The 23,316-nt window shown below is 36.7% G+C and overlaps 1 protein-coding gene across 1 annotated transcript; it reads left to right on the top strand.

Annotated features, from left to right (window-relative positions):
• Positions 1-13,934: 13,934 nt before the first annotated feature.
• LOC143583097 (uncharacterized) lies at positions 13,935-14,348 on the top strand. Its single transcript, XM_077065498.1, has one exon. It carries the CDS (start codon positions 13,935-13,937, stop codon positions 14,346-14,348), a length of 414 nt encoding a protein of 137 aa, XP_076921613.1.
• The last annotated feature ends 8,968 nt before the right edge of the window (positions 14,349-23,316 follow it).

Raw genomic sequence — 23,316 nt, 5'->3', positions numbered from 1 at the left:
TCCTAGGTTTAATTTCAAATTCCAATTATTTGGATACTAGTTTCATGTAAATAAGTTTAGAACATAAAGAAAACATAAGGTGAATATATATTATATATGATTACCTAGTGCTTAATCCAAGAATCCAAAATACTTGCTTCCAAAAATCACCAAAATGCTTACGATCTTGAGAGAGTTTTTAGAAAAATAGAAGTGTGTGTGGGTGTGTAATGGACGGCCAACAGAGAGAGAGAGAGAGAGAGAGAGAGAGAGGAACGTTATAACCCCCTTGTTATTTACACAATCATTAAGTCCTATTTGATTAAATCAAAGTTTAGGTAATTTTATTTTATTTTATGTGTGACATGTACAACCTTTAAAAACAATTTCTAAATAATTCTCTAATATAAAGTTTAATAGTTCATCTAGCTCATTATCATGTAACACACTTTATGTTGTATCATATTATTCAACTTTCTTACAATATCAAATAAGCATATAACAACTACTCATGTAACATATTAAGCATGTAACACAACTATACCCATCATATATTATACATGTAACATATCATGTTTATTATAACATGTGTGACAAGTTTATTATTCAAGTTACCAACAACCAGTTACTCTTACTTAGGTCACCAACGACACGACTGACTCAATGTATGTATACATGACACTACATGTATGAGAGTTCATTAACGTAGTTAACAGAACTAACTGGGTTTAGTTAACGGAGTTAACCTGAAAATTTGCAGTTGTCACAAATTGATTATAGGGTTGTTTGAACAGTGTGAATATGATGAAGTATACAATTTCCCTTAGTTGAGTCACATAGCAGGGACTATTTGATAACCAATGCCGTGTGTTAGAGATTGTTGATACCTAAATTTTTTGTCTAGTTAATCAGTCGGCATTGGTCTTGGATAAATAATATGTTAAATTAACATGAGATTTATTTTATGTGTTTACTTAAACCCCGGGTGTGATATGTTTATATTAATTGTTTGAAAGATTGTTAATTGATTGCTTGAATATTAAAACCAAAACTTGTTTTCTTGTGTGATCAGCACTACAAATTGTTACTTCATAATCGCATAAATTTGTTGCACATTTATACTCCTCATGATTCAACACCCTTGTTACCCTAGCTTGCTTAGGTGATTAGGAACTAATTTTGACTAATTTTACTAGATAACAACGATCTAGCATCAAAATGGCGTCGTTGCCGGGGAGTTAGTGCGCTTAGTGTTTTCATGTTATTTGATTTATTGTTTATTTTTGTTTTAACTTTAGTTTTAATTTTTAGTTTTTAGTTTTAATTTTATTTTCACATTTTACTCGGGGTGTGCTATTTTTGCAGGTAACATGTTTATGCACATCCACCACTCTGGAAGACAGTCACCGCTTATTTTTGAGGACGAGACTGAGATATTAATCCAGCAAAACCGAGCTCAGTTGAGAGAATCAGAAATGGAAGGTCCAAACCAACACCAAAAACCAACACCATAACCAGAATCCAGATCCTAACCCACTCAATAAGGACAACATATTCCACCCAGACCACAATAATAACTAAGAACTACCCGAGAGCGACCTCGCACTACCAGTAAATTACAACCAACAATCAGATTCAAACAGTTCAGCTCGCTCATCCAGAAACCAAAACAGAAACAATGATCGGGCTTGACCTTCAGCACCCCATAATCCCCAAACACAGAGTTCAGATATATCCAGACGAGGAATATGTTAGTGTTCATACTGAGGATGAAGATGAGGGGGGGTGGAATGATATAGATCAGGGCAAAGATGGTAGTAATGGGACAGTTAGGCGATTTAGACAGAATGAGGGGTTTGAGCCGGTGAATGAAGTCAATTATGTTTAGGATAAAGAGGTAGCAGAATCGGTTAAGCAGAGACGGTGTGATTTGTGAATTGAAACCGGGGTAGACACGGTATTGGGAGGAACGAAGTTAATATAGCATATAGAGTTGAAAGGGGTCAGGGAATTCAGGTTAACAGAGGAGGTTTTAGTAATCCAGCTAGCGGGGCGAAGGAGAAAATATGTAGCCCCGATTCATGGTGTTAGTAGTCTGTTCAGACTAGTTATTTCAGAGGGAGAATCCCCGATTGTTCCACAGGTGCGAGTGTCGGGATAACAGATGTTAAAGTCCCAGCCTTCTTATATTAACATCGTACCACATTTTCACCGGATTGCTTCTAAGGACCCGTATTCACACTTGTCCAATTTTTTGGCTATTTCCGGATCCACTAGTGATGGTACGTTTGACCAGGATGGGTTTGGTTATGGTTATTCCATTTCTCAATGAAAGACAAAGCAAAACACTGGTGTAACTCGTTACCGATGCACAATATTAGAATCTGGGCCGAGATGCAACAAATCTTCCTAAACGGGTATTATTCACAGTCGAAGAAAAACAAGGCCCGAATTGAGATTCGCCATTTTTCACAGTTACCGGGTGAGCTATTTGACGAGAAATTTACCCGATTCAAAGAAATGATAAGAAAGTGCCCGCACCATCTGATCGAGTTGGGGGAGTTAGTGAAGTGTTTTGTTGACGGGTTAACATATGAAGACAGAAAGCATTTCAAAGCCTCGTGTAATGGTAAACTGTTAAACCAACCCGAAGAAGATGACTGGGAGTTTCTTGAGTTTATGTGTGAATATTCAAAGTTGGAAGTAGCCGTAGAAAGAATAAGGAAACTGACCACCACCAAATCAGTAAAGTCAGCCACAAGTGAGTCAGAACGGATAGCTGAGTTAGAACGTGAGCTGGATGTGTACCGAAAAGATAAGAAGAAAGAGGTTGGTAAGGTCGGGGTGAACTTGGGCATATGGCATAAATTGCCCCGAGTTTGATAATGATGAGGGTGATCTCGAGGAGGAAGTTAATTATGCTTACGGGGAGTCCAAAGGCCAAGGGTTTAACTCAAACACATAACACCCGGGCCTGAGGAATCACCCAAACTTTCGATACGGGAATGCTGCTACTCAGTCAAATCAGAATTTTCAGTGACAGCAGGGTAGTTACTGACATGGTGTTTATCAGCAAGGTTCATATAATCAGAACAGTAGCCGGGGTTATAACAGAGACGGTAATCGGAGTGGAAGTTCATCAGGTGGCCAGAATCAGAGCATAAAAGGTTCTCGGGTAATTCAGACGAGTCCGTGCACTCAAAGTTGGACGCTTTTTTAAATAAAGTGACAGATAATCAGAAAAACACTCAAAAGCAGTTTGAGTTACAAGACAAATCTCTAGAAGCGATGTCAAAACAGATTGGCTAGCTCGCCGTGGACACGACAAAGTTAAAGAAAAGTGCGGCGCAAATACCGAGTGACACCACGGTGAACCGAATCATTACAATTCGAGCTCGAAGAAACACGTGAACCAGGTAAGTAACTTAAAAACGGTAAGAAATATGATAATAAGGGTGGGCTTCCATCAACATTGGTTGAAGGGGTGGTGGAAGAAGTTGATGAAACTGTCATCAGTGATGACAAACCAGAACCGGTTATTTTAACTGAACCTAATAATGTGAAAATAAAATTAACAAACCGGTTTTAAATAATTGCACCACCGATTCTACGGACAAGGGGAAGGTGAAAATCGTCCCCTATCATGATGCATTGTGGCGCCATCTATGGCGAAGATGAAAACTAAACAGGGCCCACAACAAGAGGAGATGCCACACCCCAAACCGCGGGCCAGGTGTGCGACCCAGATGATGGTACCATTTTTGTAATTATATCAGAGTTACAGGTTTTGTGCGGAAATATTAGTGTGGATTAAATATTATATATTTACATAACGAAATACCGGATTATAAAATACTCGTTTAGTGTTTACAATTATTTTTTGCTTCATAAACCACCATTTACATACTTTAATGTTTAACAAAAAGATCTGAGCCATCAGATCATCTACCATCAACATCGATTATTCAAGCCCGACTATTCTTCGTTACCTGTAAAAAGGTTTGAAAATACGTCAGCAACACATGTCGGTGAATAAGCTGACGCATAAAATATTTTCTTTACTTGATTCCCCTCAAGACATAATTTAGGTCCGGCCCATCGTGGCTTATGAATAATCAAGTTAAAACAAAACACAATTATAAACTTAGCCCTACTCGAAACCGCTCAGCTAACACTGCATGGTTCGATATAACTCAGATACCATCAGTATACACATGATCACCCTCACTCGGACGTAACATAGGTTCGGCCCATCGTGGCGGAGGCAAATGACCAGGTGTGGCGCGGTGTGCCCACCGACTCACCACATATCTAAGGATCCAAACAAACGTACGGACAGCCTGAGGGCCTACAGTTACCTTTTTATAATGTTTTTGAGATACGTAATCTCGTGTAACCAAATATTAGTTTGACTCGATTTAATAAAAGTTTATAAAGTTGGGCGTATTCATCTTTCTTTGAAAATATCAGCTTCAAAACACTGACCCGTTCGTCTTTGCTATCTCAGACATATAGTATGAGTATAACCTTTTATTAGTACTGGATTTTTAATCCGGCTTAAGACCTTTAGTCTCTTTTGTATAATCTTTACCTCGATTATATTTTCTTTTAAACATTTAGTTTAAATATTCTTTCTTTCTTTTTATAAGTTAAAAATCTTTAATTTAACTTATTTACTTTTCCAACACTACATTTCTTCTTCTTGAAGAAACGTATACTTTAATCATTTACTTATTATTTAAGAAACTAAAATAATAAATTATCAATAAAATATATATCATTTATCATATTTCTTTACTTATATTTTCTTTGTTATATATTCTTTATTCATTAGCTCGAGGTATCGAGTATATCCACGACATAGGTTTTAAGCCTTTAATATTTTATTCGGCATTATGCCTACCTTACTTTTCTTATAAAATCCTAGAAACTTGGGCAACACTTTGACGCCTTTTCGTTTCTCGAGCTTCCTTGATTAACACCTCTTCGACACGCAAATCGAGGCACACCAATTCTCGACTCTTGTTAGCACGTACTTCGAGGTGGTCGTCGGGTCATCTTCGGGATAGCAAGTTCTTTAAGACATCGTCGTCTTTGTATGGCATAGAATTCAAGATAAAGTCAGGTTAAGGCACGAAAATCGAAGTAGCGTTAGCACGCTTTACGAGGTTAGAGAGAAGTTTTTCTAGAGAGAGAAAGATTATGTGAAATTTGGTGTGAAGAGTGAGAGGGATTGAGCCCGCTATTTATAGGCAAATCTGGTAGGCCGTGGCGATACGCGATGGTCAGATAAGAACCCCGTCGTGTATCTCGACGTAGGGTGGGTGAATCACCAGTAGGGTTGCCATGTGGCGCCACATGGCGGACGCGGTGCCACGTGGTGACACGTGGCGGACATTGTGCCACGTGTGGACACGTGGCGAACACGTGTCCGTCTGTCAGACCACGTCATCGCGATACACGATGACGTTTGGTCTATGGCTTTCGCGTATCGCGATTGGGCCAGATGACATATTTTCATTTTTGGCTTTTAAGTTTGAAACTTGACATTTTTAACCCGATATTTTCATAATGTTACAGGAGATGTGGGAAACTTTTAAACAAGTTAAAATTAACATCCCCATATTTGACGCCATAAAACAAATTCCCGCCTATACTCGGTACTTGAAAGAGTTATGCACACAAAAGAGGAATCACAAAATTCCTAAAAAGATTGATTTTACTGTAAATATGAGTGCTATTCTTTCGGGTGCTCTTCCACCTAATTTACAAGATCCGGGAGCGCCTATTATACCCATTAAAATGGGCAATTTTAAAAATGACACTCGCACTTCTAGATTTTGGAGATAGTATTAGTATCATCCCGGGAAGTTTTTACGATCAGTATAACTTTGGTCCGCGTCGAGTAGCCGCTACCACGGTTGTTCTAGCTGACCAAACACCGAAACTTCCCCGATGGATACTGACTAATGTGATTGTTAAGGTGGAAGATTTATTTCCCAGTTGACTTTTTGTGTAAAAACACGGATTTTCCATTTAATATATTGTAACCGTTACCCGACCCGTTTCTATATTCGGGAAATTTTATCAACAAAATACCGCACTTATCTAGGTGTTTTATTATTATTTGTTTATTATATTTTTTTAATATTTAAAAAAACTATCAAATATGTGTATATTAACCCTCTTCAATATTTTAATCTCATGATGTGTCCATTTCAATAGTTAAAGGACCAAACTGCAAAATCTGCTACATTATTATATCATAAGACGTTTACGTTTTTTCCCAAACCCATTACCCATGATCCAGCCCGTACCCGTATACCCATATTTTTGCTTGATTCTTAATTTTGGTGTTTAGTCAACAATTGATCTGGCAAGATCATAATAATACCTCTTACGAACATCACCGACACCTTTAATTTGGTAATCTAGATCAAAACGATGCGAATTAACATATTTTACACAACCGTCTTAACCTAGTTTGGGTATTATACATCTAGAGATCATTATAATCAAATTAGACTCGTTTGAATAATCCTATATACCCCACGATTAAAACCCCGACCTTTAATTACATTATATCAGCCTGCAAATATCAGTTCTTGATTCGCGTTGTGCTGGCTTTAAATTCAAAAAAAATTAACTATCAGTTGATCATCATTATATGTAATTGTTTTATGTTTCATGATTGTCGGTTAACCCTTTACAATAACCCCATGTTCAATTAGCCAAACGTCAAACAATTTGGCCAATTGAAATAGTTAGGGTTCATATCTATTGGTGGTTAATTATTTGGTGTATTTAAATATTTGGTTATGTATTATACCTGAGTTAGCCACCAACCAAGTGGCTGGTGGATGAAGGTTCGAGAACCCCCCCCCCCCCCCTCCCTCCTATTTTCTTTAGGTTTTATTTTTGGTAGCTTATCCTTATAATATATATTATATTAAATCATTAAAACACACTATGAATATTATAGAAATCATAATTAATCAATATTTTTACAAAACTGACATGTTAACTAGTCGTTTTCCAAATCTTTGATATAACTATACGTATATGTATATATATGTATGTATATATGTATAAATAATAACTATTAAACATTAATAAAGTTTAACTATAAGGATTTTAAAAGGTTTTCTTTAATATAAAATACATAATTACATTATATAAATATATCTTAATATTTTACATGTTAAAATAATTATTTGGTCAAGTATTTTCTAAACAAATGTATTTTTTAATGTATAAATATTTGTATATTATTTATTACAAATTTAACAGTTATAAGTACAAACATTTTATAAACGATTAAATTTTAAATAAAATTATTATTTACAAATAATTTATAAGTAATCATTATTCATAATAAACTTTAAATAATTTATTATTTCACAAATACCCGTTCATATCTCGAATCTCTATTAGTCCATTTATTAATTCGTAGTATCCTCCGATTATTATTACTTAGGGTTTTCCTGTTGAATTATCTCGACAAGCGTGACACTTGTTTGTTATCTTCTTTTCGCACTCATTCCATCGCTTGTTGATAAGGTGAGTAATAACTCCCCTCCCTTTTACTTGTTTTTCAAACTTTTGGGGACATATGCGTACTTACAATATTTACATACTAATAGTATTCACATGAGCAACTGTTAACTTTGTGTGCTATCAATTATGTGCCTAAATTGCTATTTGTTACTTTCTTATTTGAACACATTCGGAGAGGTCCATCATTATAATCACATCATGTCGTAGTGGCCGACGTCCGATCACATGACAATGGTTTCACCGATAACTCTATTACCCACTCATGGTAACCAACGCCCGATTTGAATATCAACGGTTTAGCCCACACATTATTATCTGTTTGAAATGTTTATATTTGTAATATTTTGTTGGAGCATTATCGTCCGTTGTGATACACGAGATGCTTCAACTAATCATGTTTACATTCTTTTATTCTTTATTAAGTTTGGTCGGTTAAAACACCATGTAACGCTCCTTGGCCGACAAACTCAATTGCATTATTGAAATGTTATTTAGCTGAGTAAATATAATGCCATAGACAAGCTAATGGGAAGCCCAACCCACATGTTTGTTTTGGTTTTGGTATGCTAACAAGTTGGTAAAATAAAATGCCATGGAAATCTCATGGGAATCCCAACATATCGAATAATCCTTTATTCGTTTATTTGTGTGCTTACTTGATTTCATTTGAACTACTTACGATTTGACTTATTTACATAATTACTCACTTACATTTGAATCAAGATTTATTGATTCGATATATTCACATAATCAAAAACATTTTAACCTCATGATTGGACACAAATCATTCACTCATCAAGAATCAATTACAACCATTTATATTCTATCATTGGATTGATTTCTCTCATATTCATCTCATCATATTCACAAGTTATCAAGAAACAACTAACATATTATTTTTGTTTTTCTCCTACACATCTCATCCAGTTATTAAACTTGCGGATAATTTTAATATCACTATTACACATTTTATTAAACAAATGGTTTTCTCATACTCATGATATCATATATTCAACTACCAACCCTATTTCAAATAGCTCATCAAATTCAAAAAAAATATCAAATATATTTCAAGTTTTCATCTTCAAACTCTTAGTTTTAATATCTCAATTTGTTATGTTTTGATAAAACCAGTTTTCATCTTCAAACTCTTAGTTTTAATATCTCAATTTGTTATCTTTTCGTAAAACTCATTCATTCATCAAATTATCTCATTGATTATCATTTAAATTCTAACTTATCCTTAGGTTATGAATAAACACTAGTCCGACTTATTCAAGATTCATATTTCTTGAATCACTTACATGAAATTTACACAATTAATTAATCATCTCATGAAATCTCAACTTATTTAAATCATATATCAACTATCTCTTTTCAATAACCGTTGTATAACCCCTCGTAAAGTAACTCAATTCAAAACTTTATTGCAATAAATTCAATCCTTTTCGTTTAAATTCTTTAGTTGGAAGTTTCAATTCATTTACCCCAACTCTTTCTCATAACAACAACAACAACAAGGCATAAGTCAAATCGTTAATCTATGCTATTAGTCAAATCATCAATCAATCTCAATAAAATCATAACATATCCAACAAGAAACTTTACATCAATATTCACTCGTTATGATTCACTTGCAACTATCATTATTCAATTCAATCTTTATATCGTTTTTACACTCAATGTAATCGCTTTAATCATTTTTGTTAAAGACTTGCCGTACATCGCTTATTGCACAAGTCGTCTCACAACAATCTGTCTCGTCTAGTACTAAAATACATGCCATGCGGTCTACTCAGCTCTATACACTTACTATGCGTGCTTGGAATAACTGTGGAGGATCCTAATCATCTCCTTAATGTGTGTCCTTGACTCATTCGTGCACACCAAGCCCAAACTATACCTGCATTCTTCCACACTACTTTTGATCATCAAATTTAAACCTACCAACCTTATATCTTTCATGCTCCTTTATTTGATCGAGATTATTCTTACCTAACACAAACCTGTCAAATTCTATACTGACAAGCTCAATTTTACCAAACCTACTTTACTAAGTCCCAATCATGCGACCCCTTCAAGCCAAACCTATTCAAGCCCTTCCGAGCCAATCTACCTCGACTGCTCAAGCACTTATAATTCAACTTAACAAAATGCTTCAAGTCAAACCAATTAAGCTACTCAAGAACTCTAAAGACTTTTTCTAATTTCCTCATTATTTCAATTTGAATTATATATCCTTTACATATCTTATCTTATGAATAAAATTTATTTCATTTAAGTAAATTGTTTATTATGGCGTATTCCTATTTTATTTTCTTGTTATCTTTCATCACAACTCATTTTATTAATCTCAACTATTAATGATTTACATGTTTCAAGATTTATACTTTTATGTCAAAAATGCTTTAGAAAATTTCATTGTTTCATTTAAATCCACTAAAATTTTTGGAAATGTTTTATACATTGGTGAGTTTTCTAGTTTTATAGTTAAAACATCTTAAAACTTTTGTTTCCTCATGAAATCATGTCTTTCAAATGTTTTGTAACCCAACACGATGGAACAAGTTATGTGGACCATCCAACGATCCAAGTAATTACGGGTCGGCACGTAATTACCCAAGTCCTCGTAGGGAAATCATAATATGAACATCCGGTGTAATAATCTGGAACCGAAGGTAGTTATGGAGTAATGGTACAAATGATAAGATGATAAGGAAATGGTGGTTACGCCGCTGGTACATCCTATATATAAGTGCCCTTATCGGATTTTCATTTGCAGCGTTGCTTCAACTATTCAAAGTTCTGTATTATGCTTAGTTTTTAATTATGTTTAAATTTTGTTCCTTTCCTCAAAATTTAATTGTTTATATTATTTCACAAAAACCCGTTCATATCTAAAATCTATATTAGTCCATTTATTAATTCATAGTATCGTCATATTATTATTACTTAGGGGTTTCCCATTGATTTATCTCGACAAGCGTGAAACTTTTTTGTTATCTTCTTATCGCACTCATTCCTTCTCTTATTGATAAGGTGAGTAATCACTTCGTTCCTTTTTACTTGTTTTCCAAACTTTTGGGGACCTATGCGTACTTACAATATTAAAATACTAATAGTATTCACATTAGAAACTGTTAACTTTGTGTGCTATAAATTATGTGCCAAAAGTTCTATTTGTTACTTGCTTATTTGAACGCATTCGGAGAGGTACAACATTATAATACATCATGTCGTAGTGGCCAACGTCCGATCGCATGACAATGGTTTCATCAACAATTTAATTACTCACTCATTGTAACCAACGCCCGATTCGCATGAAAACAGTTTAGCCCACACATTATTATCTAATCGAAATGTTTAGATGCTCATTTCGCTTGATTGTATATCTCATTAGGGCAATTTGCTTATTTTCTCATATTATATTGTATTGAATTAACTGGTGTTTTACTCACTCAACTTAGTGTTGAGAAAATATATCTATTGTATACGCATATGAAGGTTTTAGAATGGATTGATTGCATGGTTGGTGAAGATCTAAATGATGCTTTAAGTTATAAGAATGTTATCAAGAAATAAATTTGACATTAATTGTTTTTTCTTTAATGATTATACTTTGATATTTGACATTGTTTGGATTTATTTGAATATTTAATTTAAATGAATAGATGTTGTCACTTTTAAATTATTGCATGATAACACCTTGAGAGCTGTAAACAATCAGTTCATGCCCCGTCATTTCCGTCTTAGGTTGGGGGTGTGACATTTTGGTCCTTGACTATGTTTTGGGTGAGAGGACCATAAGTTTAGGTTGAATGTTTTCACACATGTAAATAATTCTCTGGTCGATTACTAGTGTTTATTGCCGATGCTATCGATGAGTGTATTCCGTTATACAGTAACACGGATGGCGCAACTGAGACGTGCTTTATGTTTGAGAGGTTACATATGGAAACTGACAAGCAACTAGAGGAGGAAGTAAAGAAGCTAGAAGTTGCAGCTGTGAGTGGATATCGACCACCGTGTTCGGTTCAAGTGGAACCACTATCCGAGAAGATCGGCACCAGGTTAAAACCGTCATTGCATAAAGCATGAAAGTCAAGCTGAAGGAGCTCCTGAAGCATTTAACTTTTTTTTGGTAAGAATGAAACTTTACCTGTTATTATTGCTTCTAATTTGTCTTTTAAATAGTAAACTGCTCTACTAGAGGTATTGATGGCAAACCAGGAGGTTATCTGGTGGACTATTGGGATCTAAAAGGGATTAGTCCCTCTATTGTCATGCACAAAATTTTCACGGATCCCGAAGTCAAGCCTGCACATGATTCTCAAAGGAGGTTAAACCCAAACATGCGAGAGGTTGTGAAGAAAGAGGTGCTGAAGTGGCTTGATGTAGGTATTATTTTCGCTAATTCTGACAGCACCTGGGTGAGCCTGACTCAGATTGTACCGAAGAAAGTTAGCATCCAAGTCATCAAGGACGGCTCAAGTATTAAGGTAGCTACCCAGCCAGTAACCGGGTGGCGTATTTGTATTGATTATCTGAAGATGAATGCAGCAACATCGAAAGATCATTTTCTGCTTCCGTTTATTGATCAGATTGTAGAGAAGCCGTCAGGTAAGAAGATTTTTTTTTCTAGACGGTTATTCAGTTTATAATCAGATAGCTATTCATGTTTACTTGCCAGTATGGCACATTCGCTTTTAGGCGAATGCCATTCGGGCTATGTAACGCCACCACCACCTTCCAAAGGCTTACGATGAGTATCTTTTCAGATACCGTGGGGGAGTGTTTGGAAGTCTTCATGCATGATTTCTCTATTTTCGGCACATCATTTGAGTCATGTTTAAATCAACTTGAACTAGTTTTGAAAAGATGTGTCGAAATGAATTTAGTTCTTAGTTGGGAGAAGAGCTCCAAGAGGGGATTGTGTTGGGCCATGTTGTGTCAAGTCTTGGGATAGAGGTGGATCGGGCTAAGGTGCAAGGTATTTCAACTCTACCTCATCCCAGGAATGTCAAAGGCATTAGATCATTTTTGGGGCATGCCGAGTTTTATAGACGATTCATTAAAGGTTTTAGTGATATCACCAAACCCTTATGTAATTTATTGTTAAAGGATGCCTCATTTGATTTTAATGACGAATGTGCTAAGGCCTTTGAAATTTTGAAACAAAAATTTGTTGAAGCCAAAATCTTGCAATCACCCGATTGGAATTTACCTTTTGAAATAATGTGTGATGAGAGTGATTATGCGGTTGGGGCTGTTTTGGTTCAACAGGTTAAAAAGAAACCCGCTGTTATATACTATGCAAGTAAAACCCTCTCATATGTTCAATTGAATTATACCACAACCGAGAAAGAGTTGCTTGCGGTAGTATATGCTATGGATAAATTCCGGTGTTATATTTGGGGTAATAAAGTCATAATATATTCTGACCACCCTGTTGTCAGGTACCTCATGGACAAGATGGATGCAAACCTAAGATTGATTAGATGGTTTTGTTGCTTAGGAGTTTGATCTAGAAATTCGGGACAAGAAAGGGAGTAAAAATGTTATTGCAAATCACATTTCCCGAATCATGGTGGAAGATGGAGACAAGGACTAGCCCATTAACGAGTCCTTTCCAAACAAATAGATTTTGGTGGTTTCCCAAAATATTTAGTTTGCACATATTGTTAATTTTAAAGTTTTAGGCGACACCATATCATTGGCCAAGGAGGAAGAAGAAGCATTTGATGCACAAGCGAAATAGTAAATTTGGGATGACCCAGTTTTGTTCAAGATTGGTGCCGATCTATTGATTAGACGATGCATACTTGAGGAGGATGTTTGATCCGTGTTGGAACACGCACATTTCTCAGCGTGAGGGGGTCACTTTAGTGGCAAGAAAACTGAGGGAAAAGTTTTGACAAGTGGATTTTAATGGCCATCATTGTTTAGGGATCCTCACTAGTTCGCGGCTAACTGCTTAATGTGTCAACAACTCGGAAGAATTTCTAAGAGGGATTAGAAGCCCTTGAACCCGATCCTCTTTGTTGATATTATGATGTTTGGGGATCGGTATCATGGGCCATTCCCGAACTCTTACGGTAATTTATACATCCTAGTAGTCGTCGACTACGTGTCTAAATGGGTTGAGGCGATAGCCACTAGGACGAATGATTGCCTTGTTGTTTGCAACTTTGTTCATACTAATATTTTCATGATACTTGGAATCAACTGGACCATCATTAGTGATGGTGGATCCCATTTCAAAATTTTTAATTCGGTAAGTTGCTTAAGAGATATGGGGTTGATCATAGGGTTGTAAACTCCTTACCATCCACAAACAAGTGGATAAGTTTAAGTGTCTAACCGGAAAATTAAACAGACTTTTATAGAAAATAGTTCGGATGGACCGTAAGGATTGGTTAACCAAGTTGACCAATGCTTTGTGGGCTTACTGGGAGGCTTATAAAACCCTAATTGGTGCTACTTCTTATAGACTTGTGTATGGTAAGGATCACCATTTACCGGTTGAGATTGCACAACGAGCTTATTGGACCACTAAACAGGTTAACACGAGTTATGATGATGCAGGTAAAGCTAAGAAGTTAGCTTTGTGCGAGATTGAGGAGTTAATGGACGTGGCATGTGCATCGAAATACAAGACGAAGATGAAGAAGGTACACGATGCAAAGATCCGGTTAAAGATTTTTGAAGTTTGTCAAAAAGTTTGGTTATACAACTATAGAAGGAAACTTTTCGCGGGTAAGTTGAAAAGAAAGTGGACGGGCCCGTATTTGATTGTTCGAGTTGGGAATTGATGGTAATATGAGATAGAAAGAGTTTGATGACCACGTGAGACAGGTTGTGAATGGCTATAGATTGAAGCCATACTTGGAGATGGAAGTATTCACAACATGGACAAAGAATCGGTGAGCTTCATTGTGACCTCACAGATTTATGAAGACAATTGAGCATTCAAGTCATTGCTGAGCTGTAGAGACGCAATTCGACGCTGAGAGGAGAAAACTCGGGGTTTGTAAGTGTGTTTTCAATTTGTTTTCATTTTATTCTATTAAGTCATATATTGATTGTTGTCTCGAGTTTTGTGTAGCAAATACCAAGTGTGGGGAAGCTAGATGGTGAAGTGAATTTCATAAGAGTTTGGTAAGAGTTTGGTCAAATACACATCTTTCCAGGTACGTAAAGTATCTTTTGAGTTCTAAAACGTGTTCAGGGTGGGAAAATGTCCGGACCCGGTTTTGCGTAAAACTTTCTGTCACTTTTACCCATCGCTATACGCGATGACTTACTTACCACACCATCGCGTATCACGATGCTACAATGATATCCTGGCATATTTGACGTCATCGCGTAATGCGATGAAACCAATATTATCCCATCTCGTATCGCGATGGGATCAAACCCTAATGGATTTTAAGTTGGATCGCGATACGCGAAGTTGTTCAAGTGTACCCATCGCATAACGTGAGGGGTCCAAACGATCAGAAAAATATATTATATCATAGCAACCACCGTCTAACCCACATCATCATTATCATCATCATCATCATTATAATCATCTTCTCACTCCATCTCACTTTCTCACCACCGCTCACAAACACCACCTCGCCAGTTACCACTGTTACATAGCTATCACCATCCCACCACCTCAATCCACATCCATCCCACCTTCCACCGTAATCATATCAACATCGACACAACCACCGTACACCACCACCATCTCCGTCACACGTACACCATTTTCATCGTCGTCACTGTACACCATCACCACCATCTCGCACCACACCACAACTATCGTCACACCTATCCTCACCACCATCAGCTCCACCATATCCGTCCACAACCATCATCATAATTTTTTATAGTAGTTGTTGATTTCGACACCGAGGTATGTTCAATTAAAAATTTTAAAAGGTTTTTCTATATCGGTTTGAAGTATTAGAGTGCTAGGGTTGTTGGGTTTAAAGTAGCAGTATGAAATCGTTAGGTTGGACTTGGGTTTACTTTGACGTGCTTGTTGGTAGTTTAACTTGGTTAAAAGGGAAATGTGTGCACATTTGTGTTGCCGAGTTTACATGGGAGGGTGTGTTACGGTGAATATTGTGACCTTGTTGTAGGGTTTAGCTAAACGAATGAGACGAAGAGGTGGGTTCGGAGTTCGAAACGTAAATTATTATTTTATTGTTATTTTAATGATAGTGAATTTTCGATATTAAAACAACTAATGTTGAGCATGATTTAATAATATTTTTAGTAACGTAGTTAAATCGTGGACCCAATTCGTCATAACATATCTTATACCAACATGTGGTTTGTTGGTTGGCACATTTTTTGAGGCATTCAGTCAATTAGTTGTGTGTTTGTTAAGTCAGTCTGTTTATATGTGTTTTATTGTCTGAAGTTAATATATCGAGTCGTTAATGTGTGCTTAGTTGTTAACTTGTGTCTTCGGGGATAACTTGTTAGTTTGTGATTTAAATGAATATTGATTGACCCGCCCGTACTCAATCTCCATTCATACGGGACAATCTAGTTTTATGAATTTGTGTACAGGGTATCCTCGAAAATTTCATTTTTGTTTACTTTTCTTTATTTTATTATTATAATTTTGTTTTGTTGGATGACCGCGACCGAAATATTATACGGTCGTCGCAACAGTTTTATTTTGCAGATATGTCTTACCAAAGAGGTGCATGCGTCGCAGGGCGCAAGAGGGCGACACACCATAGGTCGGATGGATTGGGCCATCGTGGTCCAGTGGCTGCTCCTCTGGGTGAACCCGAGGAACCAGAGTTCATTCAGCAACAACCGCTGCGCGAGATTTGCGACGATGGTGACGAGATCTCGATCACTGAGGAGACAGATAGAGTTGATATAGTCGGGGACGGCCTGCGTACCCATCACATGGTGCTTCGATTTACGACTTTCTCATAGGAGAACACCATGTACACGCGGATTCAGACGTTGCAGCTTCTCCGACGCAGGAGTTTTGATTGGGCATTGATGCGTTCGTTAGAGATCGAGGAGAGGATTAGAGAGTTATTGACAAATCGGTGGGCCCATATGCTTGAGTGTGATAGTATTCAATATGTCGAGCTCACACGTGAGTTTTATTCTACATTCCGACATTCGCCCACCTACTTTGAAGAGTCGCACGCGGTTTCTTTTGCCTTGGGTTCGCACACATATGAGATGTCAGTACCAGATTTTTCCTTGGCCACAGTTTTTTATACATGCGAGAAGGTTTAGACTCCAGAGTTTATTCAGGGATTATACCGAAATAACCCATAATAATAATAATAATAACAATAATTGACCAAGCAGTAATTGTGAAAGGATGGGACAAGACTCTTATGATGTGTACCAATACGTGAGGATGTATCTCACCTGAAAAAACCCTCTTGTACAAAATTTATACGTGGATATGAATTTACCAACCAAGATATTTTTAACTCTTTTCACATTGGAAGCAAACTCAGAAACACCCTATAATTGGCAAAAACTAGAGACTTCACGTTCTCATTATAAATAGGATATAGTTCACTATTCTCCACATCCCACAAGTCGGTTCCATCTTCCACCGTGTACTTTGGTATTCTTTTCATTATCGAGTTTCGACGAAACTGAGCATCCGAACAGTCACCACTATTCATCCCCTCCATAGCCCGGAACATAATTAACCACCTTATCCACCAAGATCCATTGTGGCCGACATCCTCCTTATACCGAAAACTTGCAATATTTTCCTAAACCACTTCCGTTACCAACAAACGGATGATAATCTAGAACCTCAACGCTATCACCGTCCATTTTCTCCGCCTCTTAAAATCCCAAAATGGCCCTCGGACAAGTGAAAAGCGCCACCACTGTAGTTTAGTTTTTTTATGGGCAAGTATACCCATTACCGAATCGCGAGTCCAACTAAGGTAACCCGAATCTAAGCCTACATTAGTCATCTGCTTGCTAACTGAACGTAAATCATAATGAAAACATTCAGTTTTCAACATGAGTTCATAAGCTTAGAACTAGGAAGACGTAATATGGAGAAGATGAATCAGTAAAATGAGTGAATAAAGGAATTAACATGCTGGTCGTTTTACATTAATATTTAAGGTCTACTAGTTAAGACTCCTCACTTTCAAACAGCAGGTCCAGGGTTCAAAACCTGCCTTTTGCATATGTTTTGTTTTAAATAATTAACGTCTTATTTTAAATAAATAATTATTGCTTCTAAAGTTTTAAACAAACTAATGGTTGGTCTGATGGTTAATTCGTTGGGTTGTAGCAAAGAAGATGCAGGTTCGAAAACCTTATGTAGCATTGTTTTTAAATAGTTAACAACTCTTTTAACTGGTTCATTTAAGTGGAAATTGAAAAAAATAAGTTTAACACTTTTCAAGGATGTTCAACTGGTTAAACTTGTTAATTGCAAACAAGCATGTTGCGAGCTAGAACCCTGCTTCTTGTGTTTATATTTTTGACAAATTAAAGCAACTCTTTTATCAAATGTAGAATAAAAACAAGTTTAGATACAATATGATTTTAAGTTCACTATTTAAGTACTTCGATTTTTTTGAACAATGGGTCAAGAGTTCCATGCCCCACTCGTGACAACTATTTTCGACACCTTGCTTTATATTCATCCATATTCATTTCTAACGTTTAAAATATATTCGTTAAAATATATAAGAGATATATCAACAACATTAATCCCCATTGTTATCTGTGTAAACACCCATATAAGCTACATGTATACGATGTAGGTTGATTAAAAGAGATTCACTTATACTACTTATCTATGTAAGACAACTAACCGACAACCAAGGTATGGATCCTAACCCCTTCCTTATTGTTGTCATATTCGATTGTCATAAACCCCATTGATATTATATACCTTTGGAACTCCTAACGTCTTTGACACCTCGATTCATTTGGTCGTCCGTTCAATTCATGTTCAGATTATGATTTGTTAGTCGACTTGTTAGCATGCGATATATTTATTATTAAATTGTACTCATTATCGCATGTTCTGCGATTTGCTAAGATATGAAGTGTTATTGTATAAATCAGATTATTTGTGCTCTGTTGCCCTTACCCTGAGCACTCGCTTCCCGTTGAGTGTCCCACATGCATCACATTGTGGCATCGATATTATGTGCTCCTTCCGTGATGGAGATATCAGTTCACGGAGTCTCTTAAGTACAGGTGTGGTACATAGCTAGCTATTAGGAGGTGTATGAATATATCCTAGTTCGGTTTTTCAGTTTCAGTTTTGGGAAATAGTTGTGGGTATGCCAACTTACGCCATTTCGGGTGATTGACATATATGAGTGACCCCTGTTTGTCGTCACATATTCTTAGACTCAGTTATGCATATGAGTACATCCGTATGATATGTTTTAGTTCAATTATTTCAGTTATATGATTTATATCAGTTATATGTTATCATATATTATTATATTGTTTTCAGTTAATTATTATTTGCTATTGAGCCTTAATATTCCGTGTTGGGCATTTGGCTCATTCCGTAAATCTTTTTATCCATCAACTTCACAGGATACTTTGGGTGGGATCAGGAGAGAAGCCTAACACTTAGTAATCACTCGAAGACGTCTTTTAAGCTTATGTTATTTGAATAATATGTATTTCAAACTTAGTATTTGAACTATCAGTAATATGTACTTTTGACTCCAATGAAGGAATGGAATCATGTCTTTTATCTATCTATACCTTCGTATATTGTGACACGTCAGCCTATCCGGGTTGGGGTGTCACAACTATGGTACTAGAGCAAATGCTCTTTCCTGTAGAAAATTTAAGCATTATAAATTAAAACCTATGAGGATTGGGTAGACATTTAGGTTTAATACAAATAGGTTAGGAACCTCATTGCGATTTGTATTCTAACCCTATTGACATCTTTTTAGATGTTGCCTCATTATCAAACCCGCAAGACCACTCGCGCAACTAACGATTCCGCTTTGAATAAAACTCCGGTTGATCAAAACATAGTTTCTGCTATTAATCAAGCTTTTGCTGGACAACTTCTGAACCTTGTTGCACACACCGTGGAGGAAGTTATGCAAAAAACCCGTTCTGAAGAACGAGTTAATGCTACTCCTAATTATGGAGTTGTGATTGATGAAAATGCCACTACTGAAGGCATCCATGTGTGGATCCAGATATTCCAATAATAGAAGCCCAGATCTTTTAGTCACGCTGCTACTCCTTTGGAAGCAGGAAACTGGGTAGCACACATTGAGAAGATATTTAAAGTATTTGTAACATCCTACTTTCGATAATATTAATAAAGGAAATTTTGTTTATTCAATAATATGTCATTTATCACTACTGGGAGAACAAACTATATCCTGAGCCAAGATTCGAAGGTGAAAACCTGAGCTTGTTGGTGCTAGAACGCCAAAACCAACATCAAGCTTAGATCGGGTTCGTGAAACCTATTCGTTAAAGGTACGTTTAAAATGGAAACTTGTTCGTTTCTACTCGGTTCATTTAGTATTCCTAGATCTATATAAAAATGGTAAAAACGAATTAAACGCAACGAACCTGTAACATCCCGATTTCTCGTTTCCGTTAATAAATAAAATAGGAGTTGGGCTTGTGTTGGGTTAAATAGATATGAGTTATGGACTTGGGTTAAAAAGGAAAGAAATAAAAACCATGGGCTTAAGCCCATGATTCATCGTATATAAATAATATTTACCCATTAATTCATTCATTTCAGATATTCAATACACCACCCAAAACACACACTTAAGCTCTCTCTAGTTCTATCTTTATCTTAGCCGAAACCAAGATGAAGAATTGATTTCTGACCCGAGGTAATGATAGTATGATATTGTATGGATCCAAACCCGCTAGATCTAGTCGCGAAACGACGAGCCGACCCCCTAAACTGTTAAAGTCATGATATCCGGATGAAATCAGGTATAAACCGATAAAAAGATGGGCGTAGGAGCCACCCTAGCTCTGATCTGGATCGAAAACGTGGAAAACGATGGAAAACGAGTGAGATCTCGCTTTTCCGACGAGATCCCGGTTTTCCGGCGATGACAGCGCCAGGAAGGCGGCGCCGGAAAAGTGTGTACAAGGATGTCAGAAAATATTCTAACATTCTGACCTAACCCTAATTCGTTAGCGGGAGTTTAACGAACTAGCCTTAATTCGTGGGTTAATTCGTTAAAGAAAGAATGACGAACTATCCCCATTCGTTAAGGTCCAATTCGTTATAATTACCAGTTCGTTATAAGGTCTAGTTCTTTATGCGGATTGGTTCATTATAAGGGTTCAATTCGCTATGAAGTTCAATTCATTAACCAGACCAAATGAATAAGTCCAAATTCGTTATAAGGACCAGTTCGTTATAAGGTCGGATTCGTCACGAAGACATATTCATTATAATAGTTAGTTCGTTATGAAGTAACAAATGGGTTCATTCGTTATGAACCCCATTCGTTAAGGGACTGGGACGAATTAGAAGTTTAAAAGAATGACAGAACAGTCCCTGAACTTAGGGAAGAATGATTTAATTACAAAATAGCCCTTGGACTTTATTAATTGATGGAAAATACCTAATGTAAAATATTATCATGAAATCCTAATATAAAATGTGTTAAGACAGTTAATAAAAATAAAATTTTTCATTAAATTTTAGGACAGCTTAACCTCAGCCAGGGGCTCTGCCGCTTGGACCCCGCTAGGGGCTGACGCATTAATACGCATAATTGTTATACAGTTAGCCGTACACAACTAAAAGAAAGAGATTACCATTAACGGTGAACATAACCGAGTTCAGGTGAGTTTCTAACCCCACTTCCTTGTTATGTTTTCGGGGCTTTGTGCATACTCTATGTGATAGTTAATACTTACCTTAAGTGGTAAGTGTATGCCTTGTATGATTCATGTATGAATGAATGCTTGACGGTGCGTGAACGATCTTCGGATATTGCATATACCGCCAGGTGGTAGTTTAAAGATATGGTTGCTATATATGATGCATGAATGATGTATGTATGTTATAGTATGTATGAATGATTTATAGTATGTGAACGATCTTAGAATATTACATGTATTGTTAAGGAAAGTATGTAAAGAAAGGTACGGTATGGTTGCAAGGAATAAAGGGGCCGGACCTTAATAATATCTATGAGGATAGAGACCAGACCCTAATAATATCTGTGAGGATAGGGACCAGACCCTAATAGTGTCTGTGAGGGTAGGGACGAGAACCTAATAATATATGTGATGCTGGGGACCAGACCCTTATAATATATGTGAGGTTATAGGGCGGAAAGCTCTTTAAGTGGTATGGATTGTTATGCATGTACTATGAAGGTAAAGAAAGAGAGTATAAAGAATGAATGTATGAACGCATGTAAGAAAGTAATGTGAACAGGTTAAGTATGAATGGTGTACACACCTTCGGGCATGTGTGCAAGTATGTGAACTAATTGTATGTTGCTTGATTATCTAGAACTCACCCAGCGTATATGACTTTTAGTATGCACGCAGGTGAATAGATTGCAACAGCTAGCTTGAGGGAGACACATGGCAGGATTGGAAGAGGCTGGCATCTGAAGACCTGTCTTGAAGCTTAAATAAATTATATTAAACTTTCTTTTAAAGACAAGTTATGAATGTTTTGTAATGAATGTTTGAAGTTTTATTTATTCTGCGAAAGTTTAATTTAACTATGATATTTAGAACTGTGTTTATGAGTAAATCCAACGTCCAATGTATGGCACCGGGAACGGGCCTTACAGAACCTTGTCTAAATTCGTTAACATCTGGTGCGTTAATTAATCACAAGTTAGGCCATATTCTTTTAACAATAAAAAACACCTTTTAAACACGATGTTTGGATGTTGGGTTGATTAGGGTTTCTTGGCGCTGGGAACACGAATCTATTGATACCAGATTCGTGTTGTTTCATTGTGGTGTGAGGATTATTTGAAAAACCCGGTGTCTGTTGACAATCGTTGTTCTTGACGATTTTGACCTTGACCCCTGAGTCAAAGTTTTGCATAAGACCGATGGTCATTCGTCATGATTGAACGAGTCGTTGGTCATTCGTTAGGCAATCATAAAGAATGAGAATGCACGCATAATGAATGAACCCTTTGTTCGTCTAATAAAGGTCACGAATGGACTACTCATTCGTTATTCATCATTCGCCTTGATAAAGTGACGAATCTAGTCATTCGTTATAATGAAAGGAACCAGTCATCATAGCTAATGAGATAGCGGATGGTATAGCAAATGATACTTAAACTAGAATGAATATTTCTTAATGAATCCGACCATTTGTTATAACGAATGAAGTCGTTCGTCATAACGAATGAGGTAGCAAATGCCATAAGATATCTCAAACCCAGCCAGGGGCTCTACCCCTTGGACCCCGCTAGGGGCTGCCGCCCCTAGACCCCGCTTCCAGGGGCGTTTCCCCCGGACCCCCGTTTATTGAGGGTTACATTAAACTAGAAATTCGATGTGGGTAGTGATAGTTAATTGATACGTGTAATTGTTATACACTTAGCCATGCCCAGTTAAAGAAAGGAGTTATACCATTAACTCTGAGAGGAACCGAGTTCTTGTTTCTAGCCCCACTTCCTTGTTATGTTTTCGAGGTTGTGTGTATACTCAATGTGAACGTTAATACACTTTCCTTGAATGGTAAGGGTACCCTATGATGATCGCTGTGATAGTATGTATGAATGTTATGAATGAATGCTTGTCGGTGCGTGA

This window comes from Bidens hawaiensis, unplaced genomic scaffold (genome assembly GCF_021521415.1).
Source record: "Bidens hawaiensis isolate Kalapana, Puna unplaced genomic scaffold, B.hawaiensis_p1.1 tig00032121_1, whole genome shotgun sequence".
NCBI lineage: Eukaryota > Viridiplantae > Streptophyta > Magnoliopsida > Asterales > Asteraceae > Bidens > Bidens hawaiensis.
Note: the sequence above shows the minus strand (reverse complement) of the source record. Positions and strands in the feature narration are given on the sequence as shown.

Excerpts from the sequence above, each read along its gene's own strand:
- LOC143583097 (XM_077065498.1), top strand. The coding sequence starts at position 13,935 with ATGGACCGTAAGGATTGGTTAACCAAGTTGACCAATGCTTTGTGGGCT.